General features: G+C 42.1%; 2 protein-coding genes across 4 annotated transcripts in view; one reads left to right on the top strand and one right to left on the bottom strand.

Annotated features, from left to right (window-relative positions):
• The window catches only part of LOC133542455 (gastrula zinc finger protein XlCGF57.1-like), a 249,231-nt gene extending 245,122 nt beyond the window's left edge, over nt 1-4,109 (bottom strand). Inside the window, exon 1 of one of the 2 annotated variants that reach the window (XM_061886600.1) lies at nt 3,482-4,109. In XM_061886600.1, coding sequence (XP_061742584.1) covers nt 3,482-3,605 — 124 coding nt within the window. In that variant the 5' untranslated portion in view covers nt 3,606-4,109. The remainder of the gene's footprint in view (nt 1-3,481) is intronic. The other variant, XM_061886602.1, reaches the window with a different exon arrangement.
• LOC133542491 (zinc finger protein OZF-like) lies at nt 3,887-13,695 on the top strand. 2 transcript variants are annotated; one of them, XM_061886686.1, is made up of 3 exons: nt 3,887-4,542; nt 4,728-4,873; nt 11,213-13,695. In XM_061886686.1, the coding sequence occupies exons 2-3, from the start codon at nt 4,852-4,854 to the stop codon at nt 12,568-12,570; spliced, it is 1,380 nt and encodes a 459-aa protein (XP_061742670.1). In that variant the 5' UTR covers nt 3,887-4,542; nt 4,728-4,851; the 3' UTR covers nt 12,571-13,695. The 2 variants fall into 2 exon arrangements, with proteins under 2 accessions (XP_061742670.1, XP_061742669.1); XM_061886685.1 differs by lacking the exon at nt 4,728-4,873 and having other exon boundaries at nt 3,891-4,542.
• Nucleotides 13,696-14,040: the final 345 nt, after the last annotated feature.

Here is a 14,040-nt window from a genome sequence, read left to right as displayed (position 1 = left end):
TGAGTAAAAACAAACTTTCAGGAGGGGATTTGAAAAGTCTTTATAGAGGACGAGCCACATTGATTGAGGCATTCTTAACTTTATACTCACTTGTAGGAAAAGTGTAACCAATATTGTCTGTATACATGTCGGCCTATTACACCTAAACCTCACTTTTGACAAGAACAAGAAAGTTTGATCACATTACGCCTGTACTGGCTCACCTGCACTGGCTTCCTGTGCACTTAAGATGTGACTTTAAGGTTTTACTACTTACATATAAAATACTACACGGTCTAGCTCCATCCTATCTTGCCGATTGTATTGTACCGTATGTCCCGGCAAGAAATCTGCGTTCAAAAGACTCCGGCTTATTAGTGATTCCTAGAGCTCAAAAAAAGTCTGCGGGCTATAGAGCGTTTTCCGTTCGGGCTCCAGTACTCTGGAATGCCCTCCCGGTAACAGTTCGAGATGCCACCTCAGTAGAAGCATTTAAGTCTCATCTTAAAACTCATCTGTATACTCTAGCCTTTAAATAGACCTCCTTTTTAGACCAGTTGATCTGCCGCTTCTTTTCTTTCTCCTATGTCCCCCCCTCCCTTGTGGAGGGGGTCCGGTCCGATGACCATGGATGAAGTACTGACTGTCCAGAGTCGAGACCCAGGATGGACCGCTCGTCGGGACCCAGGATGGACCGCTCGCCTGTATCGGTTGGGGACATCTCTACGCTGCTGATCCGCTTGAGATGGTTTCCTGTGGACGGGACTCTCACTGCTGTCTTGGAGCCACTATGGATTGAACTTTCACAGTATCATGTTAGACCCGCTCGACATCCATTGCTTTCGGTCCCCTAGAGGGGGGGGGTTGCCCACATCTGAGGTCCTCTCCAAGGTTTCTCATAGTCAGCATTGTCACTGGCGTCCCACTGAATGTGAATTCTCCCTGCCCACTGGGTGTGAGTTTTCCTTGCCCTTTTGTGGGTTCTTCCGAGGATGTTGTAGTCGTAATGATTTGTGCAGTCCTTTGAGACATTTGTGATTTGGGGCTATATAAATAAACATTGATTGATTGATTGATAACTAACCTAAACCCCTCCCCGGATTGTAAATAATCAAATGTACATACTTGTTCTATTGCTTTCTGATCTCCCTATGTTCACCGCTGGCTGTACATATTCTACCACAGGGGTGTCAAACTCAAACACAGAGTGGGCTAAAATTTAAAACTGAACAAAGCCGCGGGCCAAGATTGAACAAATGAACCTTTTAATAGGGACCCAGACAAGTTTTGCATTGAATATTAAACAAGCAAGGCTTATATAACTTTATAGTCACATACAAAATCGAGTTTCAAATTATAATAATTATAAAAAAATATCAATGGCATATCAAATAAAACGTATATAAAAATTGGGGCAGCGGAGTTTGGTGGTAGCAGGGGTGTATATTGTAGCGTCACGGAAGAGTTAGTGTTGCAAGGGGTTCTGGGTATTTCTTCTGTTGAGTTTATGTTGTGCTACGGTGCGGATGTTCTCCCGAAATGTGTTTGTCATTCTTGTTTGGTGTGGCTTCACAGTGTGGCGCATATTTGTAAAAGTGTTAAAGTTGTTTATACGGCCACCCTTCAGTGTGACCCGTATGGCTGTTGATCAAGTATGCCTTGCATTCACTTGTGTGTGTTAAAGCCGCATATATTCTGTGACTGGGCCGGCACGTTTGTATGGCGTAAAAGCGGACGTGACGACAGGCTGTAGAGGACGGGTGGAAATCGTGAGAAATTCGGAGTCTCCCAGGAAAATCGTGAGGGTTGGCAAGTATGAGTATCAGCGGTGAATGCGGTGTTACAGAGGCATCGACCCTGTATAATACCGGCAGCCCAGCTCTAATCTTAATTTGATATCACCTCAAGGGCCAAATTAAATTACACAGTGGGCCAGAGTTTGACACCCATGTTCTACCAAGTCAGACTTACACTGTTTCAATGTCCATTTCTACGATGATATAATTGTTGATGACTGAAGTATGCTGACAGCAACTTTTTGAAAAAAATAAAAAAATAATTTATGGAACATCGTTAGTAATTTTTCCTGATTAAGATTAATTTTAGAATTTTGATGACATGTTTTAAATAGGTTAAAATCCAATCTGCACTTTGTTAGAATATATAACAAATTGGACCAAGCTATATTTCTAACAAAGACAAATCATTATTTCTTCTAGATTTTCCAGAATTTTTTAAAAAAGAAATTCAAAAGACTTTGAAATAAGATTTAAATTTGATTGTAGAGATTTTCTAGATTTGCCAGAATATTTTGTTTTAATTTTAATCATAATAAGTTTGAAGAAATATTTCACAAATATTCTTTGTCGAAAAAACAGAAGCTAAAATGAAGAATTAAACGTATTTATTATTCTTTACAATAAAAGAAAAATACTTGAACGTTGATTTAAATTGTCAGGAAAGAAGAGGAAGGAATCTAAAAGGTAAAAAGGTATGTGTTTAAAAATACTAAAATGATTTTTAAGTTTGTATTTTTTCTGTAAAATTGTCTGTCTGAAAGATATAAGAAGCAAAGTAAAAAAAATAAATGAATTTATTTAAACAAGTGAAGACCAAGTTTTTGAAATATTTTCTTGGATTTTCAAATTCTATTTGAGTTTTGTCTCTCTTAGAATTAAAAATGTCGAGCAAAGCGAGACCAGCTTGCTAGTAAATAAATACAATTTAAAAAATAGAGGCAGCTCACTACGTGGGGCGGCATAGCTCGGTTGGTAGAGTGGCCGTGCCAGCAACTTGAGAGTTGCAGGTTCAATTCCCGCTTCTGTCAACCTAGTTACTGCCGTTGTGTCCTTGGGCAAGACACTTCACCCACCTGGTCCCAGTGCCACCCACACTGGTTTAAATGTAACTTAGATATTGGGTGTCACTATGTAAAAGCGCTTTGAGTCACTTGAGAAAAGCGCTATATAAATATAATTCACACTAATTCACTGGTAAGTGCTGCTGTTAGAGCTATTTTTAGAACAGGCCGGCGGGCGACTCATCTGGTCCTTGCGGGCGACTTGGTGCCCGCGGGCACCGCGTTGGTGACCCCTGGGTTAACGTGTCCGCCCTGAGATCGGTAGACCGAGTCATACCAAAGACTGTAGAAATGGGACCCGTTACCTCCCTGCCATGAACTGATTAACTTATTGGGGTGTTACCATTTAGTGGTCAATTGGTGGAATATGTACTGTACTGTGCAATCTACTAATAAAAGTTTAAATCAATGCTAGGCACTCAGCATCAAGGGTTGGAATTGGGGGTTAAATCACCAAAAATGATTATCGGGCGCGGCCACCGCTGCTGCTCACTGCTCCCCTCACCTCCCAGGGGGTGATTAAGGGTGACGAGTCAAATGCAGATAATTATTTCGCCACACTTTGTGTGTGTGTGTGTGTGTGTGTGTGTGTGTGTGTGTGTGTGTGTGTGTGACAATCATTGTTACTTTAAGTAAACAAACCTGTTCCATGCAACACAACTTGATGTTTCTTGAAAACAGCGTCCAGTAGTTGACGTTGTCGCTCCTTCTCCTCTTTTGTTGGACAAAGTTCCTCCTCGTACTCTGCTTTCTTTCTTTCGCACATTTTCCCACAATCACAACACTTGATATCTGCTTAGCGATGTGTTTTCATCACTTCCGCCCGTCTTTGTTAGCGGCTAACAAGCTAAGCTAAGTTAGCAGGGGGACGCAGCAACGCGCGCTCAGCCTAATGTATCCCGGACCCAAATAATTATTAACGATAATTAAAGTTTACTCGAATAAAAAGCACATGTGTGTACACACACTTGCTGGTTAAGAAAACACCACTATAACAACCACAATAACGTGTTCTCCATCAAACGGCCATTTTACTCCCTCTCGTCTTGTTGTGTTCACACGCGGTTTTGTCAGATCTCGCGAGAGCAGCGAGCATTCAGCTCCATTACTTCGTCTTTTTGCTGCCAGCCATGGCTTGAAAGCTTCATTCTGTCACCTACCGGACTGTAGAATGTAGTGTGGGCCTTAGGACAGAGGGAGGAAACCCGGTTAAGAACTTGTTCTACCTGACTAAGATGTTCTACAAGTCTGCCGGAAATAGAAAGAAGAAGGAAGAGAAGGAGGAGGAAAAAAAGCAAGATGGCGTTTGGGAGAGAAGGCTTAAACATGGGTGTTATAGTTCTGTATTTTTAATCAGTGCATACATGTGCACACATATGTCGTTTTATAGAGTAAACATCGTCAATAATTGTTTGTATCCGGATACATTAGTCCGAGCGCATTTTGACGCGTCTTAGCTTGTTAGCTGCTAACAGAGACGCGACACATCTGCGCGGATTAAAAACACAACATTAGTGATCAAAACACATCGCTTGGTTAAGATCAAGTGTGAGTGTAAAGTGTTGTGATTGTGTGAAAAATGTGCGAAAAAACGAGAGCAGAGTACGAGGAGGAACTTTGTCCGACAAAAGAGGAGAAGGAGCGACAACGTCAACTACTGGACGCTGTTTTCAAGAAACATCAAGTTGTGTCACACAGAGCAGGTTTGTTTACTTCTTACTTCTCACGTGTTTACTAACGTCATATTTATTTATTGCCGCCGTTCTTCAATATGTTGTATGTAAGAATGTGGGTGTTGTTGAGAAGATGATGCAGGTACGTCTGCAAGCACGCGTTTGCCGGCGCTAAGTTAATGTTAAATAACCAATGATAGTCCCACACACACTAGGTTGTCCTCTGCATTCGACCCATCCCCTTTTACAACCCCTGGGAGGTGAGGGGAGCAGTGAGCAGCAGCGGTGGCCACGCCCAGGAATCAATTGTGGCGATTTAACCCCCAATTCCAACCCTTGATGCTGAGTGCCAAACAGGGAGGTAATGGGTCCCATTTTTTAAGTCTTTTGTATGACTCGGGTCGGGGTTTGAACTCACAACCTACCGATCTCAGGAAGGTTTTATAACCACTGTGCGCCGCGGCACAGTGAGATATTGCCGTGGAAAATTATGCAACTTCACCAAACTGCTCCAAAAAATATTTTTTTCAAATCGATTGACTTGTCCACGGTGTACACCGCCTTCCGCCTGAATGCAGCTGAGATAGGCTCCAGCAACCCCCGTGACCCCGTAAGGGACAAGCGGTACAAAATGAATGGGTGGAATAATTATAATCTGCAAATAATGGTGCCGTTGCTCAGTGTCTGTGCTGTGAAGAGCTCGGCAGAGTAACCACGTAATACTCCGTGGCAGCAGGTAGTTAATTGCTTCGTAAAAGTCGGAATGTGTCAGGTGAGACGAGGATGGTTTGTTGTGATTGATTGATTGAAACTTTTATTAGTAGATTGCACAGTTTAGTACATATTCCGTACGATTGACCACTAAATGGTAACACCCGAATACGTTTTTCGACTTGTTTAAGTCGGGGTCCACGTGAATCAATTCATGGTAATCAATTCATGATCCCAATATGCAGACCACAGCGGGAGGCAGTGTGCAGGTAAAAGGGTATGTAATGCTTAAACTAATAATGAACAAAAGGGAAAGGAAATAGGTGTGCAAAACCTAAGTAAAACTGAACTGGCTACAAAGTAAACAGAAACAGAATGCTGGACGACAGCAAAAACTTACGGCGTCCACAAAGTACATCCGCCTGTGACAGGGGTCGGGAACCTTTTTGGCTGAGAGAGCCATGAAAGCCAAATATTTCAAAATGTATTTCCGTGAGAGCCATATCATATTTTTTAACACTGAGTACAACTAAATGTGTGCATTTTTAAGTAAGACCAACATTTTTAGAGTATAATAAGTCTCTTATTCTTTGTGATAACATTGTTATTCTGAAGCTAAGCAATAATAAATAAAATGTCATGTCTGTTGATCATGTTTTTGTTTGGCCATGTGCTGTTTGTCCTTTGGACTCTTTAAGTTACTGTTTTTTTCCACTCCCTTGTCTGGTTTCCTTGGTTACTCATTTTGTCCACCTGTCTCTGGTGGACAAAATGCCGCTCACCTGCTTCCCAACGTGTCCTGGGTCTTCCCCGTGGCCTCCTACCGGTCGGACGTGCCCTAAACACTTCCCTAGGGAGGCGTTCGGGTGGCATCATGACCAGATGCCCGAACCACCTCATCTGGCTCCTCTCCATGTGGAGGAGCAGCGGCTTTACTTTGAGTTCCTCCCGGATGGCAGAGCTTCTCACCCTATCTCTAAGGGAGAGCCCCGCCACACGGCGGAGGAAACTCATTTCGGCCGCTTGTACCCGTGATCTTATCCTTTCGGTCATGACCCAAAGCTCATGACCATAGGTGAGGATGGGAACGTAGATTGAAGGAGCTTTGCTCTACCAACTCTACCAACCGAGCTAAACCGCCCAAAGACTTACAGTGTGCGGAGCAGCAGACGGCGTCCACAAAGTACGTTCGTACATGACAGGCGGTTTAGCTCGGTTGGTAGAGTGGCTGTGTGCCAGCAACTTGAGGGTTGCAGGTTCAATTCCCGCTTCTGCCAACCTAGTCACTGCCGCTGTGTCCTTGGGCAAGACACTTTACCCACCTGCTCCCAGTGCCACCCACACCGGTTTAAATGTAACTTAGATATTGGGTGTCACTATGTAAAGCGCTTTGTCACTAGAGAAAAGCGCTATATAAATATAATTCACTTCACAATTAACAACAAAATAGGAGCGCCAGACAAGAACTAAAACACTATACACCCAAAAAGTCTAAATAAGTCAGGGCGTGACGTTACAGGTCATGACAGTACACCTACTTTGAGACAAGAGCTATAGTGATACATGCTTGGTTATAGTTTGAATTCATATCCAACAACTGCGAGAACAACTTTTTTTGTCAATATCGGACGCTGAGTTTCATTTTTTTAACGTTTTCTGCTGGGGGTGTGCCTCAAGATTTTTTCAATTAAAATTTTTTTTTCCTTGGCTCAGAAAAGGTTGAAAAACACGGTATTAATTAATTGTTATACTATTTTAAGTAGGCTCCTAATGATTGTTGTTTTAATTGTATATTGCTCGCTCCTGGCGATCTACATCCTGCCCAGGGACTATGGTTGGAAACTAGCTTTGTAGCTAAAACTTGCGCATTTACAGCAAAGTTGGTGAATGTGCCTTGTGCCTGTTCAAGTAAACTAATTCAAATCATCTGGTTCAACGTCACAAGCTCAAGAATGTGTGTGCACGTTGCCTGTTCCATTAATCATTTTATTTTACAGTATTATATCTTTATCAATCAATCAATTAAAGTTTACTTTTATAGCCCTAAATCACGAGTTTCTTTTAGGGCTGCACAAGCCACAACAACATCCATGGCTCAGATCCCACATCAGGGCAAGGAAAAACTCAACCCAATGGGACAATGAGGAACCTTATAGGGGACAGAAGACCGCAGATGGACGTTGAGTGGATCTAGCATAATATCGTGAGATTCAAAGTCAATAGTGGATCTAACATGATAGTTTGAGGGTCCAGTCCGTAGTGGATCTAACATAATAGTTTGAGGGTCCAGTCCGTAGTGGATCTAACATAATAGTTTGAGGGTCCAGTCCATAGTAGATCGAATATAATAGTGTGAGAGTCTAGTCCATAGTGGATCTAACATACTAGTGTGAGATTCCAGTCCATAGTGGATCTAACATAATAGTGTGAGAGTCCAGTCCATAGTGGATCTAACATACTAGTGTGAGAGTCCAGTCTATAGTGGATCGAGCATAATAGTGTGAGAGTCCAGTCCATTGTGGGTGTAGCATAATATTGTAAGAGTCCAGTCCATAGTGGATTTAACATAATAGTGAGAGTCCAAGTCCATAGTGGATCTAACATAATAGTGTGAGAGTCCAGTCCATAGTGGATCTAGCATAATATTGTGAGAGTCCAAGTCCATGGTGGATCTAACATAATAGTGTGAGAGTCCAGTCCATGGTGGATCTAACATAATAGTGTGAGAGTCCAGTCCATAGTGGATCTAACATAATAGTGTGAGAGTCCAGTCCATAGTGGATCTTACATAATAGTGTGAGAGTCCAGTCCACAGTGGATCTAACATAATAGTGTGAGAGTCCAGTCCATAGTGGATCTAACATACTACTGTGAGAGTCCAGTCCATAGTGGATCTAACATAATAGTGTGAGAGTCCAGTCAATAGTGGATCTAACATAATAGTGTGAGAGTACAGTCCATAGTGGATCTAACATAATAGTGTGAGAGTACAGTCCACAGTGGATCTAACATAATAGTGTGAGAGTACAGTCCACAGTGGATCTAACATAATAGTGTGAGAGTACAGTCCATAGTGGATCTAACATAAAAGTGTGAGAGTCCAGTCCATAGTGGATCTAACATAATAATGTGAGAGTCCAGTCCATTGTGGATCTAGCATAACAGTGTGAGAGTCTAGTTCATAGTAGATCTAACATAATAGTGAGAGTCCAGTCCATAGTGGATCTAACATAATAGTGTGAGAGTCCAGTCCATAGTGGATCTAACATAATAGTGTGAGAGTCCAGTCCATAGTGAATCTAACAAAATAGTATGAGAGTCCAGTCCATAGTGGATCTAACATAATAGTGTTAGATTCCAGTCCATAGTGGATCTAACATAATATTTTGATATTCCAGTCCATAGTGGATGTAACATAATAGTGTGAGAGTCCAGTCCATAGTGGATCTAACATAATAGTGTGAGAGTCCAGTCCATAGTGGATGTAACATAATAGTGTGAGAGTCCAGTCCATAGTGGATCTAACATAATAGTGTGAGAGTCCAGTCCATAGTGGATCTAACATAATAGTGTGAGAGTCCAAGTCCATAGTGGATCTAACATAATAGTGTGAGAGTCCAGTCCATAGTGGATCTAACATAATAGTGTGAGAGTCCAGTCCATAGTGGATCTAGCATAATATTGTGAGAGTCTAGTTCATAGTAGATCTAACATAATAGTGTGAGAGTCCAGTCCATAGTGGATCTAGCATAACAGTGTGAGAGTTTAGTTCATAGTAGATCTAACATAATAGTGAGAGTCCAGTCCATAGTGGATCTAACATAATAGTGAGAGTCCAGTCCATAGTGGATCTAACATAATAGTGTGAGAGTCCAAGTCCATAGTGGATCTAACATAATAGTGTGAGAGTCCAGTCCATAGTGGATCTAACATAATAGTGTGAGAGTCCAGTCCATAGTGGATCTAGCATAATATTGTGAGAGTCTAGTTCATAGTAGATCTAACATAATAGTGTGAGAGTCCAGTCCATAGTGGATCTAGCATAACAGTGTGAGAGTTTAGTTCATAGTAGATCTAACATAATAGTGAGAGTCCAGTCCATAGTGGATCTAACATAATAGTGAGAGTCCAGTCCATAGTGGATCTAACATAATAGTGAGAGTCCAGTCCATAGTGGGGCCAGCAGGAGACCATCCCGAGCGGAGGCAGGTAAGTAGCGCAGAGATGTCCCCAACCAATGCACAGGCGAGCGGTCCACCCGGGTCCCGACTTTGGACATCCAGCGCTTCATCCGTGCCCCACCCTCAACTCCAAGAAGGAGAGGGAGTCAGAGCAGAAAACAAACGGCATAACAACTGGTATGAAAGGGGGGGTCTATTTTAAAGGTTAGAGTATACAAATGAGTTTTAAGATGGGACGTAAATGCTTCTACTGAGGTGGCATCTCGAACTGTTACCGGGAGGGCATTCCAGAGTACTGGAGCCCCAATAGAAAAAGCTCTATAGCCCGCAGACTTTTTTGGGGGCTCTGGGAATCACTAATAAGCCGCAGTTCTTTGAATGCAGTTTTCTTGCCGGGACATATGGTACAATACAATCAGCAAGATAGGATGGAGCTAGACCGTGTAGTATTTTATACGTAAGTAGTAAAACCTTAAAGGGGAACATTATCACAATTTCAAAAGGGTTAGAAACAATAAAAATCAGTTTCAGTGGTTTGTTGTATTTTTTGAAGTTTTTTTCAAAATTTTACCGGTCCCGGAATATCCCTAAATAAAGCTTTAAATTGCCTTATTTTCACTATTTTCGAAACCACTGGCCATTTCCCTGTGACGTCACACAGTGCTGCCAATGTAAACAAACAATGGCGAATACCACAGCAAGATATAGCGACATTAGCTCGGATTCAGACTCGGATTTCAGCGGCTTAAGCGATTCAACAGATTACGCATGTATTGAAACAGATGGTCGGAGTATGAAAATATTGAAGAAGAAACTGAAGCTATTGAGCGAATGAATAGCTATTGACGCTATTCATAGCCATAGCATGGCCGAATAGCTGCGTTAGCATCGCCGGTAAAATGTGCGGACCAAACGATCAGGACTTTCGCATCTTGTGACACTGGAGCAATTTTAATCCGTCGATTGGTAAGTGTTTTTTTCGCATTAAATGTGGGTGGAAGGAAATGTAATATAGTTGCAAATGCATCTGCAGGTTATCCATACATCTCTGTGCCATGTCTGCTTTGGCACCGCTGGTAAATAGCATGTTAGCATCGATTAGCTGGCAGTCACGCCGCGACCAAATATGTCTGATTAGCACATAAGTCAACATCAACAAAACTCACCTTTTCCGTTGACTTTATTGTTACAAATGCATCTGCAGGTTATCCATACATCTCTCTGCCATGTCTGCCTTAGCATCGCCGGTCAAATGTGGAGACACTCTGGCACATTCAATGGGGGTCTGGCGGCAGACACTTTGGCATCTTCGGGCCAGTGGTGCAACTTGAATCCCTCCCTGTTAGTGTTGTTACACCCTCCGACAACACACCAACGAGGCATGATGTCTCCAAGGTTCCCAAAAATAGTCGAAAAAACGGAAAATAACAGAGCTGACACCCGTGTTTACAATGTGTTGAAAATGAAAATGGCGGCTGTATTACCTCCGTGACCTCACGTTCTCTCGTCATTGCCACCAAAGCAATAAACAGAAAGGCGTTTAATTCGCCAAAATTCACCCATTTAGAGTTCGGAAATCGGTTAAAAAAATAGATGGTCTTTTTTCAGCACCATCAAGGTATATATTGACGCTTACATAGGTCTGGTGATAATGTTCCCCTTTAAAGTCATAATTGAAATCAAAATGATATTAATTTTCCAGCCTAAAAAATGGACAGTGCTACAGTGGTAAGATCGATATATTTTTCCGTATCAAAAATATTTTAAACGTACTGAATGCCTCATGTGTTTGTCGTCTTGTCCTGCAGACGTCTACCAACAGCATCTTCTCCCTGAGCAACCGGAGTGGCGCTCCAGGATGGAGCGAGAGGAGCCACAGATCCCGCACTACAAAGAGGAAGAGGAGGACCCCCTGACCTCCCATTTTAAAGAGGAAGAGGAGGAACACAGCATCAGTCAGGAGGGAGAGCACCCTGAATGGTTGGAGGAGTTCCCAGTGATTGGTGTGATTGTGAAGAGTGAAGATGACGAGGTCGACAGTGAGAGTGAGGAGAAGAGAGAGGCGGAGCCTCCGAGCAGCAGCTCAACAGAAGCTGATGGAGACCACTGTGGAGGATCACAAGCAGACAAGCTCTTAGCTCCACTATCAGATAGTGAGGACACAACGTCACACTCTCCTGACTCTGATGATGAAGACTCTAAAGATGATAAGACATGTCACACTGACAACACACACTTCACGTGCTCCCACTGCGACAAAACCTTTAAATACCATTGTCGCCTGAAAGTACACATGAGAAAACACACCGGTGAAAAACCTTTTTGTTGTTCAATCTGCGGTAAAGACTACACTCAAAGACAGCATTTGAAGACGCACATGAGAACACACACCGGTGAAAAACCCTTTTCCTGCTCATTCTGCGGCAAAGGTTTCAAGCAAAGTCACAATTTGAAAATACACACGAGAATACACACGGGAGAAAAACCCTTTTCATGTTCAGTCTGTTGCAAGGATTTTGTACAAAGACAGGATTTGAAAGTGCACATGAGAACACACACCGGAGACAAACCGTTCATGTGTTCGTTTTGCAGCAAAAGATTCTCCGTCAAGGCCAATTTGATCATGCACACAAAAATACACACCGGCGAAAAGCCTTTCATCTGTCCAGTCTGCGGTAAAGCTATCACACAAAGCCGCAACTTAAAAAGGCACATGAGAACGCACACCGGAGATAAATGTTTTTCGTGTTCAGTCTGTGGCAAAGGTTTCGTACAAAGTGGTGAGTTGAAAGTACACATGAGAATACACACCGGAGAAAAACCTTTTATCTGTACAATCTGTGGTAAAGATTTCGTAACCAGTCAACAATTGAAAGAACACATCAGAACGCACAGCGGAGAAAAAACATTTGCGTGTTCAATCTGCGACAAAAGTTTTTGTCACCCTCGAAGCCTCGTGGTACACACGAGAATGCACACTGGCGAGAAAACATACTCGTGCACAATATGCAACAAAACCTTTGGTCGCCATAGAAACTTCGTGGTACACATGAGAACGCACACCGGAGAGAAAGTGTTTAGTTGCAGTGTGTGTGGGGAAAGATTCTCTTATAAGTACCAGTGTGAGAAACACAAATGTGCTGGGGAGAACGGCGGCAACAAATGAAGATGCAGGATTTGAAATAAACCGTCTTTCTAACAAGATCCGCACATATAACGTGTGTGACATCGTTGTTGTGTTTGCAACACAATCACTGTAAAATGATTCTACTTTGTATAGCAGGGGTCGGGAACCTTTTTGGCTGAGGGAGCCAAGAATCCAAATATTTTAAAATGTTTTTCCGTAAGAGCCATAAAAAATGTTTTCAACACTGAACAACTAAATGTGTGCATTTTTAAGTCAGACCAACATTTCTAGAGTATAATAGGTCTCTTATTCTTTGTAATAACATTGTTATTCTGAAGCTAACTGTGGAGGGGCGTGGCCTGCGGGCCTGCAGCGAAGCGGGGTGTTGCCAGGATCGGCCTCGAAATTAGCGACAGACGCGTAGATGGCCCACCTTTGCCTTGTTATCTAATGACCTGTCGCTCTGTTATAAGCAGCAGCCAGGAGGAGAGACGGGGTTGGGGCTGGAGCCAGAGCGCGAACGAAAAAGGAAAAGACAATTGCTAGGAAGCAACTGAGGGACTTATTGAAAAATAAAACAATATTGTAACCCTGAAACAGGCTCTCATGTCGGTGCTTGGTGGTCTGAAGAACCCCCAGGAAGGCAAGCCCCACACTAACCAATAATAAATACATAACTTCTTACCATTAACGCAACTTCTTGAACAGGTGCGGTAGAAACGGATGGATGGATTCAAAACACATGAGAATGTTTTATATTTTGAACGTTATTTTTAACACTGTGATTACAAGTGGAATTATTCATTACTTATCGTGTTACGCAATGTCAGCTCAGATTTTATCTGAGTGCCAGATCTGGCTCTAGAGCCATAGGTTCCCTACCCCTGTTGTATAGAGTCAATATTTTAGATATTTTTTCTCCTGGAAGCATATTATTATTTAGTTAATAAATCATTTTAGCAGTTTTATACAAGATCATTTATTTAAAAAATGTCTATATTAGTGAATCATTTGTTGGGTGTTGATAACCAATTCTATTATCTTATTACGCTGTAATGTAATATATTGTTTTGTGATTGTTTCATATGTATGTCTAAGACTTTTATGCATCCAGCAATGTATGCTTCAACAAAAATTGGGTACAATAAATGTAGTTGATATGTGTCAGCATGTATTTTGTTCTATAATTATGTGATTTGTACGCAGTTTGTAGTTTGGTTTATCATCTATGATAATGCCTTCACTCTTTATGATTCCATATTATCCATCATAATCAATCAAAATGTATGTGTATAGTCCTTAATTACTTAGTGCCTCAAAAGGCTTCACAAGCCACAACAACATCCCCCAGATCCGAACCCACATCCTGGGCATGAAAAAAAAATCAACCCAATGGGACAATGAGAAACCTTGGGGAGTGACCAGGTGCAATGGATGTAGACTAGTCAGGAGTGGAGAGATGTCACCAATAATAGATATAGAGGAGTGGTCAGGGCTTTGAACCGCGAA

The sequence above is a fragment of the Nerophis ophidion genome, linkage group LG24 (assembly GCF_033978795.1).
Source record: "Nerophis ophidion isolate RoL-2023_Sa linkage group LG24, RoL_Noph_v1.0, whole genome shotgun sequence".
NCBI lineage: Eukaryota > Metazoa > Chordata > Actinopteri > Syngnathiformes > Syngnathidae > Nerophis > Nerophis ophidion.
The sequence above is the reverse complement of the archived record's forward strand: the minus strand, read 5'-3'. Positions and strand labels throughout refer to the sequence as shown.